Source organism: Diorhabda carinulata, chromosome 2 (genome assembly GCF_026250575.1).
Source record: "Diorhabda carinulata isolate Delta chromosome 2, icDioCari1.1, whole genome shotgun sequence".
In the NCBI taxonomy this organism is placed as follows: domain Eukaryota; kingdom Metazoa; phylum Arthropoda; class Insecta; order Coleoptera; family Chrysomelidae; genus Diorhabda; species Diorhabda carinulata.
In genome coordinates, this window is record NC_079461.1 from 1,456,695 (window position 1) to 1,482,389 (window position 25,695).

Below are 25,695 nucleotides of genomic sequence, written 5' to 3' on the forward strand. Positions count from 1 at the left end.
TGTATGTTTAACTATAGAATAAAGTTATCTAGGTTTAAACTAGTGTTTAAACTTTAGTTTAGTTTTTCCCTAGTTTGTAAAATTGAGACCAAAACGAAAGCTCAGTTTAAAATATCAACCCAGGGTTGAAATGCACTCTCTAACCTCAATCTTTGTTTACATTGGCTTATGTTTTATGAATTAACTTCTAAAACTAACTACATTATTTTAAATTAATTGAATAATTTGAACGATGTCGTCATTATCTTCTACGAAACAGGCTACTTTGGAAAGATATTAGTTCTTCTTTTTTAATTTATATAATATTGAAACTACACGTGGAAACTAGGCTTCGACATTTGACTGACATTTCCCCGTGGCAAATGTCAGTTCACTCGGATTTGATTGGTTAAAATTGAACTGTCAGTGCAGCCAACGCAAATTTTTCAACACGAAGCTCCAGTTGACCAACTGATGGTTGCAAATGCGCTATAATACTGAGATGTTAACCATTGTAAAGCACTTACATATGATTTAATGAAGAATGGATACTCTGAAAAAAAATCTCGTGAACTATCAGCAAGATTTCATCGCCTGTAGATCGATATTAAATGATGTTACGAACTGTAGTTCTATGAACATAGAATGGACTTGTATGTGATGTTTGTAAACTTTGAAAAGGCCTTCGATAGGGTTAATAGAGCGTGGGATAGTAGTGGGTCGATGATGAATTGCTTTTTTAATTGCTTGAGAAACATTATTTCATTGAATGAGTTGTTTATAATAGATATTTTTTATTGTGTTAAATTTGTTTCACTATATTTCGTAAACTCGTTGAAATGAAACATTTGTTTGTTTTCAAACACACGCATTTCATAAATCTCAAAGCAAATACAAAAAACTATCCTTCCTTGGAAAAAAAAACTAATTTTTTTAATATATATATATATATAATATAAGATAAATCTTTCTAGGGGATTACTGTGTCGATTTATTTACATTAATCACTAATATTGTGATTTTATCATCTTTGATTGATGATTTGGGTTCGGGGTGAGTGACTTTATCAAAAAAAGAAACTCGTAATCCCGAGTTGAGTGATAACCTCAAAAGTCGAACCACCTATAGCGAAGTATCACTTACAGAAATAACATCTGTTTGCCAAGCTACGAATCCTACTAAGAATCACACAAAAATGACTAAACTTGTCTTTGAAAGCATTCAAAGCCCGACATTTATTAATTATTATCATTTATACGACTTTATATGATTTGTTCCTATTTATATTTATTTCTGAATCAATTATCGTCAATTTCGAATACACAACTCTTTTATTTTTTGTTTTTTTTTCATAAAATTATATCTATTCTTCTTTCTTGATCCCAAAAATATTAATTTGAACGTATAATAGAGCTTAGAAATTTAATCAAAGCTCTATCCTTATTTTTATCATGAATTTTATTGTCTTCGTGATTTCTCCCAAACTGTTTGTTCTATAATTTTGTTGTTTTATCCAACGAAAAAGTGCAGAATTACTTTATAATATGTCATATTTTCATATTGCTATAACTAATACTTTTCGAGATACAGGGCGTTAAATTTGCATTAGTTTAAATTTGTGTTGATTTAAATTACTGGTGTGATTTGACATCTCCATTCAAAAGTTTTTAATTGTGTTGTCATACGAATGCTATTTAAGTTATCTACAGATTCTTGAAACATCCATCTTGGTCAAAAAATGGATTTAATCGCTAAAACTTTAGAACGATGATTTTCGACGTGGATTATCAAACGCGGATTGCTATTCAAGTTTTGAGATATGGCAACACTGACTTAAATATGTCAAATATGTCGTTGTCATCATAAACTAATCAGATCGTGTTGTCATATGAATGCTATTTGAGTTTACGGATACAGATTTTCTATGTCGTGGAAATCGTCCAAAAAAAAAAAAGAATTCGTGTCGATTTTTGTAAAGAAATACGGAAAAAAATCGAAAGACGTTTATAGGATCATGGCAGGCGACTAATCAAGGATGGAAATTAAACAACAATCGACTGTCTTCCAAGACAAGCCAAATCTAACGAAAGTTTTTCGAAAAAATCAATAGTAGAAGACGAATCATTCTCCACCACGAAATTGCGAGCGTTTACACTTCTACAGTTCAAACAAAAACGTTTTTGAACAGGTTTATCCACCATACAGTCCTTGTTTGGCACCCAATGATTTCTTGTTATTCATACAGATCCAAAATAAATTGCGAGGTCAACGATTTTTTACAATTGAAAAAGCGGTTGAGTTCCACTAAAATCGTTTAATAAACAGATATTGAAAATCCATTTAAAAAATCTTGTTTTTAAAAATTTTCGCACTTTTCTCTTAAATTATTGTTTTTCTTTTATTTTTTTATGTATATGAATAGAAACAAATCCTATTTCCCGATGCTAATACATAATTTTTCATGTTTTTGAGAAATATTTTAATAAAATTCATTTTTATATGTACAATTTTTATCGCCCATGTGACGGCCTGTTTTTTAGGGATTTTTCAGGACCAGTAAATAGATGGAGCTTTAAATTTATTATCATTTATTAACATATATTTCGACAGTATAAATATAAATTTTAAAATAAAAATATTGTGTAGAAATTGAGTTACAGCGTTTTTAGACATTTGAAATGAAAGTTGCAAATTTTGCGTTTTTTGTAATAGAAAAATAGAAAAATTTTGGAAATTTTCGATAGATAATAGCTCAAACTTATCTAAACTTGTATTAATATATATATGTATAAAAGGGGGGCCAAATATAACGTCGACGGTACACAATAGGCCCGGACTCCAACTGTAAACTCAGCGCTCCGATCAGTTCTTTCTTCTACCTAGTGTATCTTTAAAACGACTTCGAATTTTCAAAAATTACTTCACTACCGTATTCTAGACATGTTAAGAAAGCACTTTATTGAGAAAAGAATCGTTTTTTTGAGCCCATCACATGGGATTACCCCCTTTTTTGCTAGTGAAATTTTGAACAGTATAATTCTCCTATTTTTGTTGTAAAATAGATCCGGAAGCTCAATTTAAGACACAAAAATTGTACGAAATGCCTTTATTTTCAATAATATCTTCGAAATTATTGTTCTGAGAAAGTTTTAGTCAGTGGGGTTTTCATTTTCTTAATTTTGAGTGTTTTCTATATTTTGGCATGCAAAATCATCTTTTAAAAATATTTGTTCGAAATATTCTTTCAATAATACTATTTTTTAAATTTTTTTACACATTTGAATCTACTATTACAATTTTTTTCTCGAAAATCTCATGATATTTCTTTCAAAATATCTCTTCCATTAACTCGACCTTCAAATTACCAATTCCAGCTCAAAAATTGAATCTGCAATTACATTTTCATCTTTAACATAAAATTATTACACAAAAAATTCACGTATTCCATTATTTTTTATAATATCTTCCAAATTATTTGTGCTGGAATCTTTTTTTTTCCAATTTTTCGATTTTTTTTCTTCCATTTTGAACACACATATTCTCAACTGAAATTTCGTTCGAGGATTTGTTCCAAACGAAATTAAATTTTGTTTATTGAAAAATCAACTATTAAAATCTTTGTTTTTAAACACTTGTAATGAATAATAATTCAAAATAAAATTATACGGCTAATTCTTCCATAATTACTTCCGGCAGGTTTTATGTACGTACATAAAACTTCCTCGGAGTCCTCGATGAATATTTCATGTCGAAGTTCTTCTGTATTGACCATAATACTTCAATCAGCTTTTGCTATTAACCACTAACTCATTTGAATCTCAAAATACTACCTCGTTGATTTACTAAAATATAAAAACCGCTTGTAAATTGTAAAGTTTGTACTTACAACTTTTTTAATTTGACGAGAGAGGGCATTATATTTCCATAATTAAAAGTACAAAAAGGGAAAAGTGAAGAATGTTTAACTTTTAATCCTCAATGATTTTTTTATTTTCATACATTTTTTTCCCTGAAATAAATTTATTTATCTGAAAAAAGGGTATTTCACGACGAGCTGAATCGATATGTATATGGGACCAGTTTTTTGAAAATTTGCTTGCATGGACCCAAACTTCGTTATTTTAAACAAAATGTTATTAAATTTTTGGAATCTACGCGAAATTTTAATATAACTTTATATGAGGCATCGTTTGCCTAAAGTCCACCATTTTTTAATTATTTCAAATTTTTGGAATTATGCAGCCCTCAACTAAAAAAATTATATTTCCAAGTTTAACTGAGTCAGGTCTAATATTTTTGGGATTTGGATAAATAACACTTACAGCTTTCAAAATTTGTGAAATCCCAGACAAAAATGTATACAGGGTGTTCAGAAAATGGTACCGAATTTCGCTATCTAGAAACTCAATTTTTTCAAACGGCAACCCCCATTTTTATCTTTACCATTGGATTCTACGCTTTAAATTAAAGGGAATTATATGAATTTACTAACGAAGTCCCCTTAATTTAAAGCATAGTAAGGAAAATGGTAAAAATAATGAGGGTTGTCATTTGAAAAAATTAAGTTTTTAGATAGCGAAATTCGGTACTATTTTCTGAACACGCTATATAAATTTTTGACAAGGTTTTCACAGATTTTAAAAGCTGTAAGTGTTATTTGTCCAAATCCCAAAAATCCCAAACCTGCCTCGCTTAAACTTTGAAATATTATTTTTTTAATGGATGGCTGCATGTGTCAAAAAATTTCGAAAATGTGAAATAATTAAAAAATGGTGGATTTTAGACATACTATGGCTTATATAAAGTTATATTAAAATTTCGTGTAGATTCCAAAAATTTAATAAAAACTATAACATTCCGTGAAAAATAACAAAGTCCGGTATAACCGGAAGTTTAAAAAAACTGAAATTATTTTAGCTGAAACGAGCATTTCGAAAAACCCATGCAAGCAAATTTTTAGAACACTAATCACAGTACTTTCCCATATGCATATCAATTCAGCTCGTCGTGAAGGACCCTGTATAACAAAATGATGTTTGTATTGAATAAAAAATTAGTTTTTTTATTATTTTTACAAGCAGTGAAATGACCCTTCATTTTTAAGCGTTTTTTTTTCATCAAAATAAGACGATTTATCAAAAAAAAACATACGCATATACAATTTATTTACATTTATGCAAAAAGCTGTATATACTTCTAAGAAAACTCAAAGTTATCTATCCTGGATCCGCGTTTCTCTGATAATATCTTGTATGTTATCCAAAACTCATTATCGAGTCTAAATATTTTATGGATTCTTTCATTATCATCGTTTGGATCTTGTTAAACTTTGTCTTCTGTTTTGTGGTCTAGCCATCTTCTTAGAATCCGCTTAGAGCTGGTTATTTCTTATTTTCTCCTTCAGTGATGACGATAACTATGTCCTATGCATAGCCCACAAACTCTAATTTGAAAATATCGTCGTAAGATATGTTCCAGAGTATATTTAGAATGAGCTCAATCTGAAAATTTTGAACCCACCTCAATTTTAAAGTTTCCATTTGAAATTTCCTAATTTTCTTGATACCGTAGGTTTTTTTGATCGTTTTTTTCAAATTCTTTAACAATTTCAACGAATTCTATTATAGATCTGGTCGTTTTTGAAACTGAAATGCATTTTGATGAAGTTTAGTTCAAATAAAATTATTTTCTAGTCTTGTGAATCGAAGAAGTGTCTTGTATTATTTTTGTTGTAAAAATTTGTATTATTTACGACCATACCCTGTATATATCCTTTTACCTACCCTTAGCAACATGAAAAATGAAAAAGGTTCTAGCGTAACATTGAAATTGAATAGATCAGTCATCTGTGACACGTATTTGACCACATGGTTGCTACGTTTAAGCAACTCAACCATTTTATTTCGGTTTCTACTTACAATGCACGACGTATTTTTATAAAAATATCATCAATCATAATTCCACTATGTGTATATAACATAACACTAGTACGAAGGATTTTTTTGACAGTTTTATTCCACAAAAAACTACGAGACGTTTAGCGATATAATCTTGAAAATTAACCCCAAACTTACCCTAATATATTTTTTGTTACAGATCTGTCGCATTCAACGAAAACATGTGACATCCGCCGTCGCTGGCGGTCAGATTCAAAGACAAAATTCACGACGGGAATGATATTGAGTATATTATTGAAACGTGGTATGCCCCCTAGAGTCTAACTGTCAGCCTTCGGGGAATTTTCCTTTTTCCACAATTACTATGAAACACCAACCCCATCTACCGGCTGTTGCCGTTATATTTTTGATTTCCCTACAAGTCGGAGTCATATGCAATCAAGGTAAGTCATAATTCAATTCAATTATAATTACAACCCCCTATTATAGTGTGGTAACTGGAGGACTTTTTCATGATTTGAGTCATCAGAAATCAACTTGTAAGGGTATAATGATGTCTTCTTGGAAGCCTATAGAACGTGGAGTGCTTCGAGGCTCAGCACCACGCCATATTTTGTTTCTTTTCTTCATCAAAGACGTTATCTAGATACTAACTTCTTCTGGAGCAATTCTGATATCAAAGAACCATACCTAGTGACCTAATCAACCTTAAATCATATACGTTACTAAATAACACCACCATTGATGTTGTCGAATCCGAATTGACTCAAATTGAACGAATCTTCAAACTACAAAAGTTCTTACACAGTTATCTACTTCATGCTCAATACTGTACAATGCAAAAAATATGCACAATCATTTCCCAATACCGTCTATTTAGATTTTATATTTCATTTGGTTATTTATTTATTTGTATGTTTGTTTTATTGTTTTTGCGAACAATTTTTTTGATAATGAAGCATCCTATTTCTAATCAAACTAATGATATGTACTCAGGAGATTAATAAAGACAATTTGGATAGGATAACTATGCTAATCGGCGAAACTGCCACTTCTGGTGAACATAAAATCCTTATTGGAAGGGAGAACAACACGCCCAATGTTTAGCACAATGTTTCATCGATGAGCAATTTGATTGGGGCTCATTATTTGGACCTAATTCAAAACGATGTCATTCCAACATTGATAGCCATCGCGATCGCCAGATCTGATTCAACTAGATTTGTTTCTATGGGGATTTGAGAAGGAGATAATCTAGAATATTCTCGATTAGGTTTTTCACGTTTGATGTGTTGAAAAATTTAAAAGATAATTGCAAAGACGTTAACGGTGATTATTGATCGATGGACGCAAAAAAATCGTACTTAATTTTCATATCTATATACGTACGGAGTTTTTTTTTTGTATTTTTGTTTCCTCCTACCGCCATATAATGGGAAATTAGTTTAGCGAATTCACGCTATCGGTTATTATATTCAGGGATATTTCTATGCAAATTTCATTCTAATTTTCATATAAATTCCGAATTTGTATTCTATCAATAATATGATCTCATCAATTATGTTTTATATAAAACGCAAAAAGTAACTACTAGATCGCGTTACTGTCGAACGACCAACTTAACCTCAAAAACAAAAAAAAAAAAATATGGTGGCTGTTTATGGTAACTTCGGTGCTCATTATTTTAAACAACTAAAAATTGGTCCAACTTGTTTTGAGGAAACCATAAAAGCGTTTAAATAAGATAAAAATTAGTCCAAGGAGGTTGCTTCGAATTCTGGAAAACCAGTACCAAATACAATGTTGTAAGCGACGTTCAGAGCTTTTCCACGAGGTCAAGGAAATGTTGTCCGATCAGTTGTCTTTTATTATGATCCGATATCTAGAAGAGATTCCATGGAATGGAATCGGAAAGGAAAAGCCGTGCCAAACAAAGTAAAAGTCGCCAAAAGCTACGAAAAACTGATGATTACGATATTTTGGAATTGCAAATCTATCCGTTCGATTGACTTTGAATCAAAAACAATCGCCATGGTGTTTCAGAGCAACATCTACTCCACAACGTCCTGAACCTTGACATTCGGTTCGTAAATAATTCAAACAAGAATTTACTACAATGTACAGAAGAGAAACAACCCTTTGAACTCCACTAGAATTGCCTCATGGAGAGATACCATAAGTCGGATGAATGTAGAACCGGAAGTCGGCCATCTTTGAAAATATTTTAGTTAAAAAGATCGTACACGAAAACCTCAACGTGGAAATTTTCATGATTTTACTATAAGTATTTTGCCATATATACAGATAGTTTTAACTCGTCGTGGGACATCCCGTATATAACAGAAACAATAGTGGTTCCAATATAGAACCCTGAGGATTTTCATCGTTTACCAATACCCGATTAGAATCACCGTTGTTTTAGCTTAGGTATTGCTGTAAATTTATTACAACTTTTGTTTGTTTATAGTAACAATTAAAACAATTATATTTGTCTACAATTTACTCAATTTATTCATCAATTATTACTAGATATTCGGTCTTTTAACTCTTATTTAATTTTGTGGCGCCGTTTGCGTGTCAAACTAATAATTTATTACTTATTATCATTAAAAGTAGCTTCCGAATGTTTCAAGGTCAATACTTGATTCTAATAAAGAAAAAACGATAATTTAATTATATATAATTAGATATGTAGTTGTTGTAATTATTTGAATTTTAATTATATATTGAGTAAACGATATAAAAAAAATGAGTAGTAACAATTTAAGACACGCAATAAAAAATTACGGTTAACACAAAACATATTTCAATATTCCAAGTTTATAGAGAGACGTTTTCTTGTACGACGACGTGCAACATATGCAAACCATAACAATCGTATAAAATGTTGTGACATAAAAACATTCGTTTCCACACCTTTCGCGCACCTAAAATAGATTGAGATTCGCTATACACAAATTCCACAATACCACAAAGCTGACTAACGTAATAATTTTATCAGATATAATCATATCAAGTTCAAAATTTAAACATATTCTAATCATTTCCTCGACGTTATGTAAATAATTAAATACTCGACAACGCTGTACTAAATTCGCAAATATAAACTTGTCGGATGTCCAGACCCACTGGCATTCGCGTGGTACATAACAGTCGATCTCTCCCGATAAATCAGTTACCGATGTTACCGACTTGGCTTACTACAACGTAAGCTCGAAGCTGGTTATATGTGCTGTTTTATCTACTACTTTTTTTCCCCATTATCTGATTGCATTGAAGTATTTACTGGTCGTTTAATACTTGTTTGGGTACTAGTTGTTTATTAGAGGTTAGAAAGGAAATCAAGTGCGCTTTTGAATGAGTCACGGTACTATCGGTAAAGTAGAGATTGATTTAAGTAGTCTACTATTCGAATCGTTACTAATTTGCGATTTGGGGTAATTGATGATGCGATAATTACTAATACACAGGGAGCGAATAGGAAGTTTGTTTATACAAAATGGCTTCTATTTCAGAAAACGAATTTTTTGTCGAAAAATAAAAATAAAAACAATTACGTCGTACTGTATAATTGAATGACTAAAATTTCAATACGTCTACAAGGATACAGTTGAATTATTATTTCAAAATATACACTACCCGTCAAAAATTTCTCTTTTATTTTCTTTTTGGACCAAGAAGTCTTCATATGAAATTTGTATACGTCAGAATAAAATTAAGAAGCCGCAGTTTGAGGTAAAACACGCTCCAAAGAGTATTTTGGCCATCACAATTACCCGACCTTATCCCGATTGAATTATTGCGAGACTAATTGGACAGGGAAGAGAAAAAAGCATCTTCGGGATGTGCAAAAACTTTTGATCTGTAGTGTAAGTTTGTTTGAACAAAATCCAATATTTTACATATCGATAATCCGATAAATTTTACATCAATACTTAAGGAAATTCTTATATTTTGATATATTTGAAATTTGTAGAATGAAAGGAACAGACAGAAATCCAGACGGACAGGAGTAAATTTGCGTGAATCCATCCCAACTTGTTAAAACAGCTGGTAGGATAAACGGTCGACTGCGCCATTTCCCATTCCGTTACGAGCTTTATTCCATACATCAACAATTACTGAATATGCAGAAAAGCTTGAGAATTTTCATTGAAATTATACGATTTTATTTATTTGGGTATAGATATCGAAAATATCGAAAATATCGTTTTATCGCGGATATAATTATGTATTTTAGCTTCATTGTTTTACTTAGTATGTTAAAAAAAATGTTTTTAAAGTATTTCTCTACACAATTAACGGATATAACCAAAAAGTCGTTAATACAATCAAACGTATCGTTAGAAACAACAAAATCAAAATCAAAAAGAGAGGAATTGCGGAAATGTTTGCATCAGAGCGTTTTGGCAAAGGGTTCATGGAAAAAAAATATAAAAAGTGAGAAAAAAACTCTTTGGTTAATTAATTAAGTGTCCACAATACTCCAAATTTACTGAATTAGTCAATATGAATTACTCGTTGTCTCCAAGTACAAAAATTTTCTGCTAAAACGGTTTTCCGCTTGAATTTTCACTTATACTTTCAAAAGGAGCAACACATTAGAAAATTGGAGCTAGGGGAAAACCGACGTCCTTCCGTCCCTGTCGATTGGGATATTCAGAAAAGGGATGCGAACATTCCAAATTGACATATGAAAGTTTGCGTGACAGTAGCGCGTCATTTTCAAACTTTCCACTTAAATGAAACTCCGTGTTTTGTATTCGGAGATATTTCGACTTCAATTTCCTACCTGGGAACCGACAATAACAAACTTTTTTTAATATGACTAATGTCCTGTTCCATTTGGAATAATCAGCCTCTTCCTGAGATCTAGAAAAATTGAACGACCTAGGCAATGGATTCCAGGACAGTGGAAAGCACTGGATAGGAGCAAAACCAATTATTAGGACAACCTACAGAGGCTGAGACTCTTCTGGGAAATTATAATCAAAGTGAGAACAATCTACAGGTTTTCTATCGGGGCACTGTCGCTTCAAAGAACACCTGAAGACGCAGCTGATGATGCGACGAAACCTCGGAACTTCAGAGTACTACATCTGGATGCGTATGAATTAGAAGACGAAGATCTCTGGAAATTGCAACCATTCCACATTCAAGACTTCTTAAAAAGGAGTGGAATTGATGGATCAGCCTGTAAATACTGGATCTAGCTTCCATCCGGGTCTCTTATCTATTTTTTTGTAAACATAATATTTGACGGTCGACATTATACCAAAATATTTCCCAATATTAATGACCAAAATTCGTTATGCTAATTGATAAATCATGTCGTTGAAACGTTTAGATTTCAAAATATAATAACCATATTTATTTCACGAGAGAAATCTTCTGTTACAAAAATAAATAAAATGATTATATCTATTTTGCTTATTTGGAAAGCTACGATAAATTTTTATTTATTTATTTAAGCACCACCCGGACGAAAAATAGGTTAATGGACGTCTCAATAGCCGTTTTAATATAAATATTCATTAATTAATGATTATCGGTTTGTTGCTAGTTTCGTGAAGAATACGCTGACTGTTTTTATACACCACATAATATTTATTCAAACACTACAAATTACCAGAAAAATTTCTAATTAAATACGCACACATTTCTCATTTGTGATATTCACATCTTGTAGGTATAAAAAATAAAAGAAAGAAAACGGTTTTAACTCTCATTTTGAGACAATACATTCATAATTTATCCAGATAATAAAGAAATAATCGATTTAGAAGGTAACTCTATGTCTATGGACTGTCCAGTTAAACTTGTCTTCGACCGGCATCGCCGACGAGCTTCCACGTTGTTTAATTTTCGCTTCAGGTTCAGTCCAAATCCTGCACTAAAACATAAACCTCAGATCAATTGTTTACAGTCAAAATTGTTTTCAGTCTGGGCCTTATTCATTTCGGATCAGCATAGTCAAATCATATTGTTAAGTGGACTAGGTTTGATCTTAGATCGATGGTTTATAGTCAAAATTGTCTTTAGATATGTCTTTTTGAGTCACCAAACTTTCAAATTTCGATTCTTGTTAATTAATTGATGGAGATGGTGTCGGTAAACTGGTACTATAAGAAACAGGTCGTAGTGCAGACGGTTCGTTAGATAAACAGTCATTAAAAAGATTTAAAACACAAGTTACACCTTAGAAAGAACCACCGAGGCGTTATTACTTCATTTCGGATCAGCATAGTCAAATCATATTGTTAAGTGGACTAGGTTTGATCTTAGATCGATGGTTTATAGTCAAAATTGTCTTTAGATATGTCTTTTTGGGTTACCAAACTTTCAAATATCGATTCTTGTTAATTAATTGATGGAGATGGTGTCGGTAAGCTGGTACTATAAGAAACAGGTCGTAGTGCAGACGGTTCGTTAGATAAACAGTCATTAAAAAGATTTAAAACACAAGTTACACCTTAGAAAGAACCACCGAGGCGTTATTACTTCATTTCGGATCAGCATAGTCAAATTATATTGTTAAGTGGACTAGGTTTGATCTTAGATCGATGGTTTATAGTCAAAATTGTCTTTAGATATGTCTTTTTGGGTCACCAAACTTTCAAATTTCGATTCTTGTTAATTAATTGATGGAGATGGTGTCGGTAAACTGGTACTATAAGAAACAGGTCGTAGTGCAGACGGTTCGTTAGATAAACAGTCATTAAAAAGATTTAAAACACAAGTTACACCTTAGAAAGAACCACCGAGGCGTTATTACTTCATTTAGTATCAGCATAGTCAAATTATATTGTTAAGTGGACTAGGTTTGATCTTAGATCGATGGTTTATAGTCAAAATTGTCTTCAGATATGTCTTTTTGGGTCACCAAACTTTCAAATTTCGATTCTTGTTAATTAATTGATGGAGATGGTGTCGGTAAGCTGGTACTATAAGAAACAGGTCGTAGTGCAGACGGTTCGTTAGATAAACAGTCATTAAAAAGATTTAAAACACAAGTTACACCTTAGGAAGAACCACCGAGGCGTTATTACTTCATTTAGTATCAGCATAGTCAAATCATATTGTTAAGTGGACTAGGTTTGATCTTAGATCGATGGTTTATAGTCAAAATTGTCTTTAGATATGTCTTTTTGAGTCACCAAACTTTCAAATTTCGATTCTTGTTAATTAATTGATGGAGATGGTGTCGGTAAACTGGTACTATAAGAAACAGGTCGTAGTGCAGACGGTTCGTTAGATAAACAGTCATTAAAAAGATTTAAAACACAAGTTACACCTTAGAAAGAACCACCGAGGCGTTATTACTTCATTTCGGAGCAGCATAGTCAAATCATATTGTTAAGTGGACTAGGTTTGATCTTAGATCGATGGTTTATAGTCAAAATTGTCTTTAGATATGTCTTTTTGGGTTACCAAACTTTCAAATATCGATTCTTGTTAATTCATCGATGGAGATGGTGTCGGTAAGCTGGTACTATAAGAAACAGGTCGTAGTGCAGACGGTTCGTTAGATAAACAGTCATTAAAAAGATTTAAAACACAAGTTACACCTTAGAAAGAACCACCGAGGCGTTATTACTTCATTTAGTATCAGCATAGTCAAATCATATTGTTAAGTGGACTAGGTTTGATCTTAGATCGATGGTTTATAGTCAAAATTGTCTTTAGATATGTCTTTTTGGGTTACCAAACTTTCAAATTTCGATTCTTGTTAATTCATCGATGGAGATGGTGTCGGTAAGCTTGTACTATGATAAGCAGGTCGTAATGCAGATGGTTTTTTAGATGAACGGCTAAAAAATTTATTTAACAACTTAAGGATGACGAATGGCATAGAGATGTTGTTGCTTTCGATAATATTGCTCATTTTCCACGCTGATATGTTAAAAAAATCGAGAAAAAGTATAATGAAAGCTATTCTGAACCACCACCGATATCTTGATCAAATTACATTATTGAAACTATATTGGTTTGAAAAAAAAAGACTCGATAAGAGGATTTCTTGTCCCGCTGCTCGATTTTATCAAATTAACAAGTTGTTTATCCCAACCTGTAATAATTTAAACGAAACGACAACACATCCTTCATCCGCTAATATCCTTAAAAAACATAAACTTCTAACGGAGACAAATTCTACCTCCGGGGACACCCTTTTTCAATCCAAATCGAAAAACAAATGCGTACCAAACCGCTTTTCGCGATATACGAATGGATCCATCGCTCGCTAAGTGACTGATCGCCCCCAGTCGACTACAGGCGATTGTTTACAGAGAAACGCCATTAGGGATATTTCAATTACCGTGGGTATCTGCGATTTATATGCGTTCCTGATGATGATACTTCATATTAGCTTGCTTTGATTTTTTGAGGTGATTTATCGCCTTTTGGGATATGACGGCGTTCGGACCGAATTGATTTCGGGGTGTGCGTTAATAGAGGGGTGGAATCGAGTGGCTAATCGAAAGAATTGCAAAATACCATCCGGTTTATACCAGTCATTCTAATTTTTAATGAATATCACGTCACTAGACATTGATAATGCCGTAAACTACTTTAATTATCAAAAAATTATGAGTGACTAGCTTCCAGTTATATTCGATCCTTATAATTATATCTAATCCCGACAGTTTTTGTCTGTGTTAGTTCATTTCGAGCCATGGAAAAACGATTACCAAAGTGCTTCGGTTTGTTTCAAGAAGATTTGATTCGCTGCGATATTTATGGAATTTATGCACAACAAAATGTGTCGACGTTTCACGGAAACTGTGGTCGTTTGGGGTTTTTATTCAAATTCTAATGGATTCACTCTATATGTGAGATGTATGGGTATCAGAAAGTCTGTTTTTGAAGATCTGTTTCAAAATAAACTAAAACCGAATGTACCAATAAGATCCAGGTTCCAGCAAAAGAAAAAGTGAAATACCAACACGTGACATATATTTCCAAGCAAGTTATTTGTTCATGGGGGGCATTTGGTAGGCGATGTATTATCTAATTCGATCCATGGACGCCCCGGTAGTCTTTTGAAGTATCAAAAGACTTCAATGTACAAGAGATTGTAGCTGTTGTTTGGAAAGAGGATTAAGGACTAGACCAAACCTTGAAACAGACGAATCGAAACTCAATTATCGGTTGGATTGACATTTCTAGGGATACTGCGAAAGAGCAAGTTTGAGATTCCTGGGAATCAAACTTTAATTGATAAAACAGCTAAAACTATTCAGATAATCGATTAAAATACTAGGAAAAGACACTTTTGATGTGTTGAATGACCTTTATCTTTATCAATTTTGATATTTTTGATATAAACGATGAGGATTCATCAAATAAAAATCTTGAAAGAAGTTTTCTCGAATAATTTGTCCAGATTCCCCAAAAAAATACTGAAAAAATAGGGAAGCTATCGAGAAACAGTACCCTTTCCAAATAAACATCGTTTTTGGTTGATTCGACGTATAAATATTTGAAAATTTTGCTAATTAATCGAGGACAAAGACGAAAATATGTGATTGAAACATCACTCGATGTATTATTCGAATGATCGAAGTTCTGTTGTTGTGTTAAGTGTTAAGAATCATCTAAATTCCACTGGCCTCTAATCTTTCAAGTTTTCCGGATATTTCCGATGGATTTGATTCTGATTTGTAGGATGCTTGGTTTAATGAAAACTCCAAATGATCAGCTGAATTGAAATTTGCAAAGCGATCAAGTTGAAATACGATTATTATCAATCGTAATTCATGGCTATCGATAAATAGCGATTTCAATTTGGAAAACTTCACCCTCCGAAATTAAATGTAAACAGATAATCGGAAATAAATTTACTAAAACCAAATTACTATCATGCTATAGATCGCTTGTATGGAAATTATTAATCGCATTGTTAGGATAACAACTACAATTACATTTATATAGTTGAATTGTGTGTTTGTTTGTCATAGCCATGGAGTAGAGGTCGTGAACTGAATTTAGAGATTATAAAAAAAAAAAAACGAATTTTCAATCGACGTTTCTATTATATTTTAATTGGAAATTAATTTGATATCAAACTTGCGGTAATTTTTAATAATTATTATTGTTTGGATGATTATTATCCCAGAAGAAGGCGTCTGCTCAACTACGAGATGTCTTGTTAAACATTCTACCGACACAAGAGGGGTATTAGTTGAAGAGTACATGAAAAAACAGATTTAAGAGAAAATATCAAAAGCAAACTCTTTTCCCTGTCGTATAAAACAGATCTCCTCCTTGTAGGTTCGATCCATACCAAGAAAAAACCATATGATTATGATGTAGCTGTACTGATATCGAGTAGAGACCCAGAAACAATCGGCAACATCATGAAAATGGCCTTAGATGATATTACTTTGTAGAACTGGGGTTAAAACCGAATTGATTCTGTTCAAAATAAAATTCAACGCCACACCAAAATAGAATGGACCATCAAAAGATACTGAATATTCAGGAAGTATGAAAAACGCTACATGTTTGTGAAAAATTTAGTCCCATCTATTGCCAAGGTCATGGAGAAAGTCGTTAATCAGCAAATTATGAGATATCTTGAGCCTTTGGGAATCTCCTGGCCTATATCACCAACGGATTGCATCAAAGACCTAGATTTGCAGCTTTACAGAAACTTCCTGTTTAAGACACAACAGCTATGTATTCAGCAACAGCTTTTAACAGCCTACAAAGCCCTAGATGATGCCACTTTGTAGAACTGGGGTTAATCCTAAAAAAATCGAATTGATTCTGTGTTTTTTCCTAGTATTTTAATCGATTATCTGAATAGTTTTAACTGTTCTATCAATCAAAGTTTGATTCCCGGGAATCTCAAACTTGTTCTTTCGCAGTATCCTTAGAAATGTCAATCCAACCGATAATTGAGTTTCGATTCGTCTGTTTCAAGGTTTGGTAGTCTTTTGATACTTCAAAAGACTACTGGAGCGTCCATGGATCGAATTAGATAATACATCGCCTACCAAATGCCCCCCATGAACAAATAACTTGCTTGGAAATATATGTCACGTCTTGGTATTTCACTTTTTCTTTTACTGGCACCTGGATCTTATTGGTACATTCCGTTTTAGTTTATTTTGAAACAGGTCTTCAAAAAGAGACGTTCTGATACCCATACATCTCACACATAGTGTGAATCCGCAGTTTCCGTGAAACGTTCAAAATAAAATTCAACGCCACACCAAAATAGAATGGACAAGAAATTTGCCCATCAAAAGATGCTGAATATTCAGAAAGTATGAAAAACGCTACATGTTTGTGAAAAATTTAGTCCCATCTATTGCCAAGGTCATGGAGAAAGTCGTTAATCAGCAAATTATGAGATATCTTGAGCTTTTGGGAATCTCCTGGCCTATATCACCAACGGATTACTTCAAAGACCTAGATTTGCAGCTTCACCAAAACTTCCTGTTTAAGACTCAACAGCTATGTATTCAGCAACAGCTTTTAACAGCCTACAAAGCTCAGATTCATACATTTTTAATATATTGCTCAAACATTTGGAATTTGCTATCAAACATACCTTGAAGACGATCGATTCGAACTGGAGAGAGCTGTTCGACGATCCAGCTTTGACCAGAAACTTGGACAGCTTAGAACATACAAGAAACGTCGTCAATTTATTGGGATCCTTTGTGGAATCAGCAACCAAGGCACGTCTTTCCCGAAAACTACAACCTACAGAAGTTGAAGATCTTGGATTTTAGAAAAATAGAACCAAAACCAAAATCGAAGACTTATACAACCCCAATCTTTTTAGGTAGCTACTATTAGTATTACATTTTTGCCATTATAAGTTAGTTTTGTCCCAATGCGTATTGTCACAATTTGTTTATAGATGACGCTACTTACATAGGATAAATAGTCGAGTTGAAGGATAGATAAAATGAAAAATATGACAATTAATGAGAGTAGAATGATTTGAAAAACAAAAAAAATTAGAAAACAGAACGCTGGTGGTCATAGTGAATACTGGAAAGGAAACTTCCAGGGACGAACAACTGTAAGAAAGGAAACAGATAAAGATCTACCAGTAGGAGATTGGAATGGAAGGGAACTCGCCCGAGGAGAAGAACTCTTTGATATCAAAGACGTAAACAAGAAAAAAATTATATTCAGAACTTGTTCCAGTCTAAATGTTGTTACTTAACCTGTTTTTGATCGGTATAGGATACAGAGAAAACGCCCCGAGTTTTGCAGTAATTAGAATCTAGTCCAATTCCCTTGGTATAAAGTTTCCCATTACAAATAACTTGATTCTAATTATCTGGATGCCTATTCCTCTCCAATTTATCCATCGGGGTTTTAGTCTAAATTGTCTTTTGTTAGTTTCTACTAATTTAGTTGCTGCAACAGTTCTACCATAAGCTTTTGGATCTTATAATTATAATTTTATTGTCAAAAGACAACCAGTAAGTACTTTTTGTTCAATGTAAAGCAACTACTAGAGTACAAGCCTAAATTATCTCTAGATTCCCAGTAATTTTCTGTCTATCGCTATGAAATATTTTGGTGAAGCCCGGTTCTGATTTGAACGTGTTGAAAATCATTTACATTTTTATTACTCTACCGGGAACCGTACATTTAATCACGGCCTAAACAAAAGATTGTACCAACATGAAAAACACTATATTATCCGACTTGAATTTTAATTCAAAAATAACAAAAAAATTAAATGTCTTTCTAGCTGATGTTCATTATGTGCAGCATTTAGGAAGTTGCTGAAATGGAAGTTTCCACGACGGGATTAATGGATTAAAATTGAAACAATGAATATTGCAGCCTTTTGTTTAGAAAAAAAATAATTTTTTAAATAAGTATATTGTCAGAAATATCCTTATATATATATATATATATATATATATATATATATATATATATATATATAGTGTGTCGCAAATAATTTAAACGTAATCCTAAAATATTCACGCGGTTATCTAACACCTTGTTTTGTATATAAACGAAGCTGGAACAAAGAAACAAACAAAAAATGATTGTAAAATCGTTTATATATAAGTACGTTAGTGAAAATCCCCCGCTATTCGACATAATCAAGATGTTAGATTCATCTGGGTCTACATATCATTAGGAGAAGGGTTCCTTAGACATGATTCTCTTAATTGCCTTAATTTATATTAGGAGATCGCTTACTAGATATGCTTGTAAGCTTTAAAGAACGTTTGTGAATATATTAGTCGCCGTCCAGCGTTGCCAATTCACTACGTTGATGACAAGGAAGTTAACTGATAAATCCGAAAGAATTAATCAATATATTCGAATATAATTGCGTAGAATCGTTTTCAAATAAATACAATAACCGTTTAAAAGTATTATTAACCTTTTTGTTAAATAAATTATCACTTCTCTGTAGGTGGGAATTGAGTATTTTTAAAATCAGAACTCTCAATCGAAACTCTACATCAATTCCAACTTCTAAATACATTAATTAATAAGTCGTGTGACTGACGCACAGATGGCGTTGCCATTGACAAATTCATATGACTTTTATGAAGTACCAACTGTCAAAAACACATGACATTTCGATTAATCTGCAAAAAGTGACAGCCATTTAAGTAAAGCTACTTTATTTATTTTCAAAACAATCTTGATATGAAAAAAATACTTTACAAGCTCAGTAATACAGCTTATCCAGACTCTGTTCTATCGAAAGGAACCATTTTATATTGGTTAGCTGAATTTAAACGTGGTCGTATGATGGTGAACGTTCTGGTCGTACAATTGAGATGGTTACTCCAAAAAACTTCACGAATTGGTTATATCTAATCGTAAATTGAAATTGCGCGAGATAGTTGAGGCAAAGGTACTGAGTTTCTCCAATAATGCATGAAAATTCGACCACGAGAAAGCTTGTATCGAAATGGGTTTATTGAACATGTTTACAAGTGATGAATCAGAATTTTCGTATCGATATGTGACAATGGATCCAACACTTCACTCCGGAATCAAAACTGTAGCTGGTGAACCACAACTGAAGCGTCCAGTTAGCTGGGAAGGTTACGGCTCCATTATTTTAGTATTTCCAAAAGGGAAAGACAATTAATAGCGAATACTACATAGAGGAAACGGCCTAATATGTCGAAGAAAAAACCACTATTCCACCAAGTCGATAACAACGTTTAAATTGGAAATTTCGAATCGCTTCCTCATCCACCGTATGGTGCAAATCTGGCCCTCAGTGCCTACTGGCTATTCCCTCATCTCAAAAAAATGGTCGCTGGTAAAAAATTCGGATCAAGTAAAGATAGAATTACTGAAATTGAAGTTTTGGGGAAAAAAATGTGTTTTTAGGCTTGGGGCTGTTGTTATCGCTTCTTATAAAACCTCCCTTCAAATTTACGTAAATTACCTGATGTAAGCTTTGTATATAAAACAGGAATAGGCTACCCTACAAGTTTTGGTTGAAATTCAATCGTCAAATCTACGAAAAATTGTAATAATAACACAATCCTTAAACGTCCTGAGCTCCTTAAAAAATATTACTACGAAACAACAGCTTAGATGTTAAATTTTTGTGGGTGCTGCCTCACCAAGGAATTAAAGGAAACGTAGGATGCTAACAAACATGCAAAAGACACTAAGGTAAGTTAGGTTAGGTTAGGTTAGGTTAGGTTAGGTTAGGTTAGGTTAGGTATGTAGCGATGTACGTATAATGAATAGCGCGGTCCATAGTCTATATCAGAATGAAAATCAATTTCCAGAGGTCAAAAATTGAGATAAATAAAGGAAAGTATTGATCAGCGGCCCTCCCATAACAAGTCATAGTACACAGACTTAGAATTAGTCACCCAAAATTTGAAATAGAGAAAAAAGTTTTGGTTGGTCCACCCGGTATATCGAAATATCATCAATATTCCATGGATATGATATGAAAAATTCACGTAAATCAACCGATACGTGGGTGCAACGAATTCATTGTTTTCGAATGATATAATTTGCCTACTTGATATCTTTCGTGTTACATATCGCTACAGATTAACTACGTCGAGTGACATTGTATATCGACATAAAGTGGGAGTCGCATCAGCCATGTCTGTCCAGATACTCCCATATATCCCAGATTTATTGTTTAATCCCTTGCAACAATACAGGAGACCAGATGTATATACCTACATGTAGAAAAGGCCGAACACGTCGTCGGTCGTGGGACGAATACTATCGCATAATAAAATTTTCATTTTTTACGATTCTCTTTCAAGTACTTTTTCAACATCTAAACGACAGAAAATACCATAGAACTACGATACCGAACGACAAATTAATTATTTCAATAATTTTAATCATACGACTGCATTATAAAGTAACAATGTATGAGATTTCGATGATTTCCACCATAAAACTACATTTACATCATAGAACTATAGTATAAAGTAATACTGTATCGATATCGATGATTTCTAACTACTAAACTACGTTTTAAAGCAATATTTTATGCGATGTCGATGATTTTAACCATAGATCTACATTATAAATTAACACTGTATCTATTTCAACCACAAAACTACATTATAAAGCAACATTCCAAGCAATTTAGATGATTTAGATCATAGGAGTACATTATAAAGCAACAATGTAAGCGATTTCGATGATTTTCACCATAAAACTACATTTACATCATAGAACTACAGTACAAAGTAATATTATATCGATATCGATGATTTCGCATATTAAAACCACGTTTTAAAGCAATATTTTATGCTATGTCGATGATTTTAACCATAGATCTACATTATAAAGAAACATTCCAAGCCATTTAGATGATTTAGATCATAATACTACATTATAAAGCAACAATGTAAGCGATTTCGATGATTTACATCATAGGACTACATTATAAAGCAACAATGTAAGCGATTTCGATGATTTTCACCATAAAACTACTTTTACATCATAGAATTACATTATAAAGTAATATTGTATCGATATCGATGATTTCGCATATAAAAACCACGTTTTAAAGCAATATTTTATGCGATGTCGATGATTTTAACCATAGATCTACATTATAAAGAAACATTCCAAGCAATTTAGATGATTTAGATCATAGTACTAAATTATAAAGCAACAATGTAAGCGATTTCGATGATTTACATCATAGGACTACATTATAAAGCAACAATGTAAGCGATTTCGATGATTTTCACCATAAAACTACATTTACATCATAGAATTACATTATAAAGTAATATTGTATCGATATCGATGATTTCGCATATAAAAACCACGTTTTAAAGCAATATTTTATGCGATGACGATGATTTTAACCATAGATCTACATTATAAAGAAACATTCCAAGCAATTTAGATGATTTAGATCATAGTACTAAATTATAAAGCAACAATGTAAGCGATTTCGATGATTTACATCATAGGACTACATTATAAAGCAACAATGTAAGCGATTTCGATGATTTTCACCATAAAACTACATTTACATCATAGAATTACATTATAAAGTAATATTGTATCGATATCGATGATTTCGCATATTAAAACCACGTTTTAAAGCAATATTTTATGCGATGTCGATGATTTTAACCATAGATCTACATTATAAAGAAACATTCCAAGCAATTTAGATGATTTAGATCATAATACTACATTATAAAGCAACAATGTAAGCGATTTCGATGATTTACATCATAGGACTACATTATAAAGCAACAATGTAAGCGATTTCGATGATTTTCACCATAAAACTACTTTTACATCATAGAATTACATTATAAAGTAATATTGTATCGATATCGATGATTTCGCATATAAAAACCACGTTTTAAAGCAATATTTTATGCGATGACGATGATTTTAACCATAGATCTACATTATAAAGAAACATTCCAAGCAATTTAGATGATTTAGATCATAGTACTAAATTATAAAGCAACAATGTAAGCGATTTCGATGATTTACATCATAGGACTACATTATAAAGCAACAATGTAAGCGATTTCGATGATTTTCACCATAAAACTACATTTACATCATAGAATTACATTATAAAGTAATATTGTATCGATATCGATGATTTCGCATATTAAAACCACGTTTTAAAGCAATATTTTATGCGATGTCGATGATTTTAACCATAGATCTACATTATAAAGAAACATTCCAAGCAATTTAGATGATTTAGATCATAATACTACATTATAAAGCAACAATGTAAGCGATTTCGATGATTTACATCATAGGAGTACATTATAAAGCAACAATGTAAGCGATTTCGATGATTTTCACCATAAAACTACTTTTACATCATAGAATTACATTATAAAGTAATATTGTATCGATATCGATGATTTCGCATATAAAAACCACGTTTTAAAGCAATATTTTATGCGATGACGATGATTTTAACCATAGATCTACATTATAAAGAAACATTCCAAGCAATTTAGATGATTTAGATCATAGTACTAAATTATAAAGCAACAATGTAAGCGATTTCGATGATTTACATCATAGGACTACATTATAAAGCAACAATGTAAGCGATTTCGATGATTTTCACCATAAAACTACATTTACATCATAGAACTACAGTACAAAGTAATATTGTATCGATATCGATGATTTCGCATATTAAAACCACGTTTTAAAGCAATATTTTATGCGATGTCGATGATTTTAACCATAGATCTACATTATAAATTAACACTGTATCTATTTCAACCACAAAACTACATTATGAAGCAACATTTTTTGTTATTCAGATGATTTATATTATAGGACTACATTATAGGGAAACAATGCTATTTACTCCGATCATTTCGACCAAAGAACTATATCATGAAGTAATACTATAGATGATTTCAACGATAAATATATAGTGTGGAGTAACATTGTATGGATTTCGATCACAGAACTATAAAATATATAAAACAAAATTCAATGCTATTTCGATTATTTCAATCATAGATCTACATTATAAAGTAACACTGTGTCGATTTAGATCACAGAACTATATTATAAAACAACATTTAATACGATGTAGTTGATTTCGACCATAGGACTAATTTATCTAAAATATAGACGTGAGAATCGTATATCAAGGAGAATTTGAGGAATCTTAGACTCAATTCGCTGATGTTGAGCATCGACTTTCCCTCTGGCACCTCTTCCAAGTACTCTTTGAACATCTAAACGACAGAAAATACCATAGAATCACGATACCTAGCAACAAACCAACTATTTCAATAATTTTGACAATAGAACTAAATTATAAAGTAACAATAAATGAGATTTCGATGATTTCTACCATAAAAGTACATTTACATCATAGAACTACAGTATAAAGTAATACTGTATCGATATCGATGATTTCGCATTACAAATTTACGTTATAAAGCAATATTTTATACGATTTCGATAATTTCAACCATAAATCTACATTATAAAGCAACATTCCAAGCAATTTAGATGATTTAGATCATAGAACTACATTATACATCAACACTCTAAGTGATTTCGATGATATCTACCATAAAACTACATTTACATTATAGAACTACAGTATAAAGTAATATTTTATGCGATTTCGATGGTTTTAATCATAGATCTATATTATGAAGTTACACTATATCGATTTATAAATCGTAGGTTAAGAAAATGATCAAGGAATTTAATGATATTCAAGCAACAGCTAATATTCTTTGTATCCCCTATTTTCACGCATCACAACAGCACATCTTGACATTCCCAGTGTTGGTATTTCAAAGCCCAAGTTAGGTTAGGTTGCTAAAACTGATTAAACATCTTTGACATGACATGACATAACATGTTGTACAGCAGTCCGTTATTTTTATACAAATACAATAGTCAAATTTCAATTTTATTATTAATCAGTATATTATTTGGAAATATTTACAAGTGAGGTTAGATAATAGTATATAAACTGTATTTTTAAGGTAATTTAAGACAATTATTTTGAACATAAACAGTTTCAAGAACATAATTCATGATCAACATCGAAATATAATTCATCTAAGTTCATATGAACCGAAAAATAATAAGTTTTAATAACTTTTCTAATAACCTAACCTAACCTAACCTAAAAACTCTACTAGATAGAGCAGCTAAAGTTTGTAGAGAAGTATAATTATCAAAACTAAGAGTCTTAATGTATAAATTTACTATTTATACGGTTGAATGAAAATAATAGTTATTTACCATTAGTTGGTAAAACAATAAAAAAACTTCTCACGAGAAAATTACGTTCAGTCTTCAGTTTATTTAAATTTATCGGTAAAGACGGTTATACAAATTTGAATAGAAATGGTAGACGTCAAAATGCTAACAAACGCCTCAGCAACGCTAGTACCTAGTACTTATTTAATATGATGTAATGATGTAAAAACAAACATTAGATTTTGTTGGAACTCACGACGAAACATAAACGATTATTTAGGCCGGTGGAAAAGACATGTACAAGCAATAAATATGTCTAAAATAATTGAAAGTATGAAAATTTTTGATAGCGATATTTCGTATTTGAATCGAAAATAAAAAAAAAAAAAAAACATTTCACTCAGGATTTTATTCCAATTATATTAGCGATGGATTTGGTAATAAAAGTTACAACTTGAAGACGTTTTTAACTAAAACTTATAGATACTATCCACGTCGTAATTCATTCCTAGTTGGATTTTCATGTCATGGCTGGTTAATGTATGTTCTTAACATACATTGTTAATATTGTCTTCAGTAATATTGTCTCCAGTAATTAGCTATGGTATCTAAACATTTTAGTATCTGTTTTTTA

At 31.8% G+C, this 25,695-nt stretch overlaps 1 protein-coding gene across 2 annotated transcripts in view; it reads left to right on the forward strand.

Annotated features, from left to right (window-relative positions):
• Positions 1 to 25,695, forward strand: part of LOC130903441 (netrin receptor UNC5C) — a 296,118-nt gene that overhangs the window by 54,024 nt on the left and 216,399 nt on the right. For both annotated transcript variants that reach the window (XM_057815536.1, XM_057815538.1), the window contains exon 2: positions 6,076 to 6,319. In XM_057815536.1, coding sequence (XP_057671519.1) covers positions 6,241 to 6,319 — 79 coding nt within the window. In that variant the 5' untranslated portion in view covers positions 6,076 to 6,240. The remainder of the gene's footprint in view (positions 1 to 6,075; positions 6,320 to 25,695) is intronic.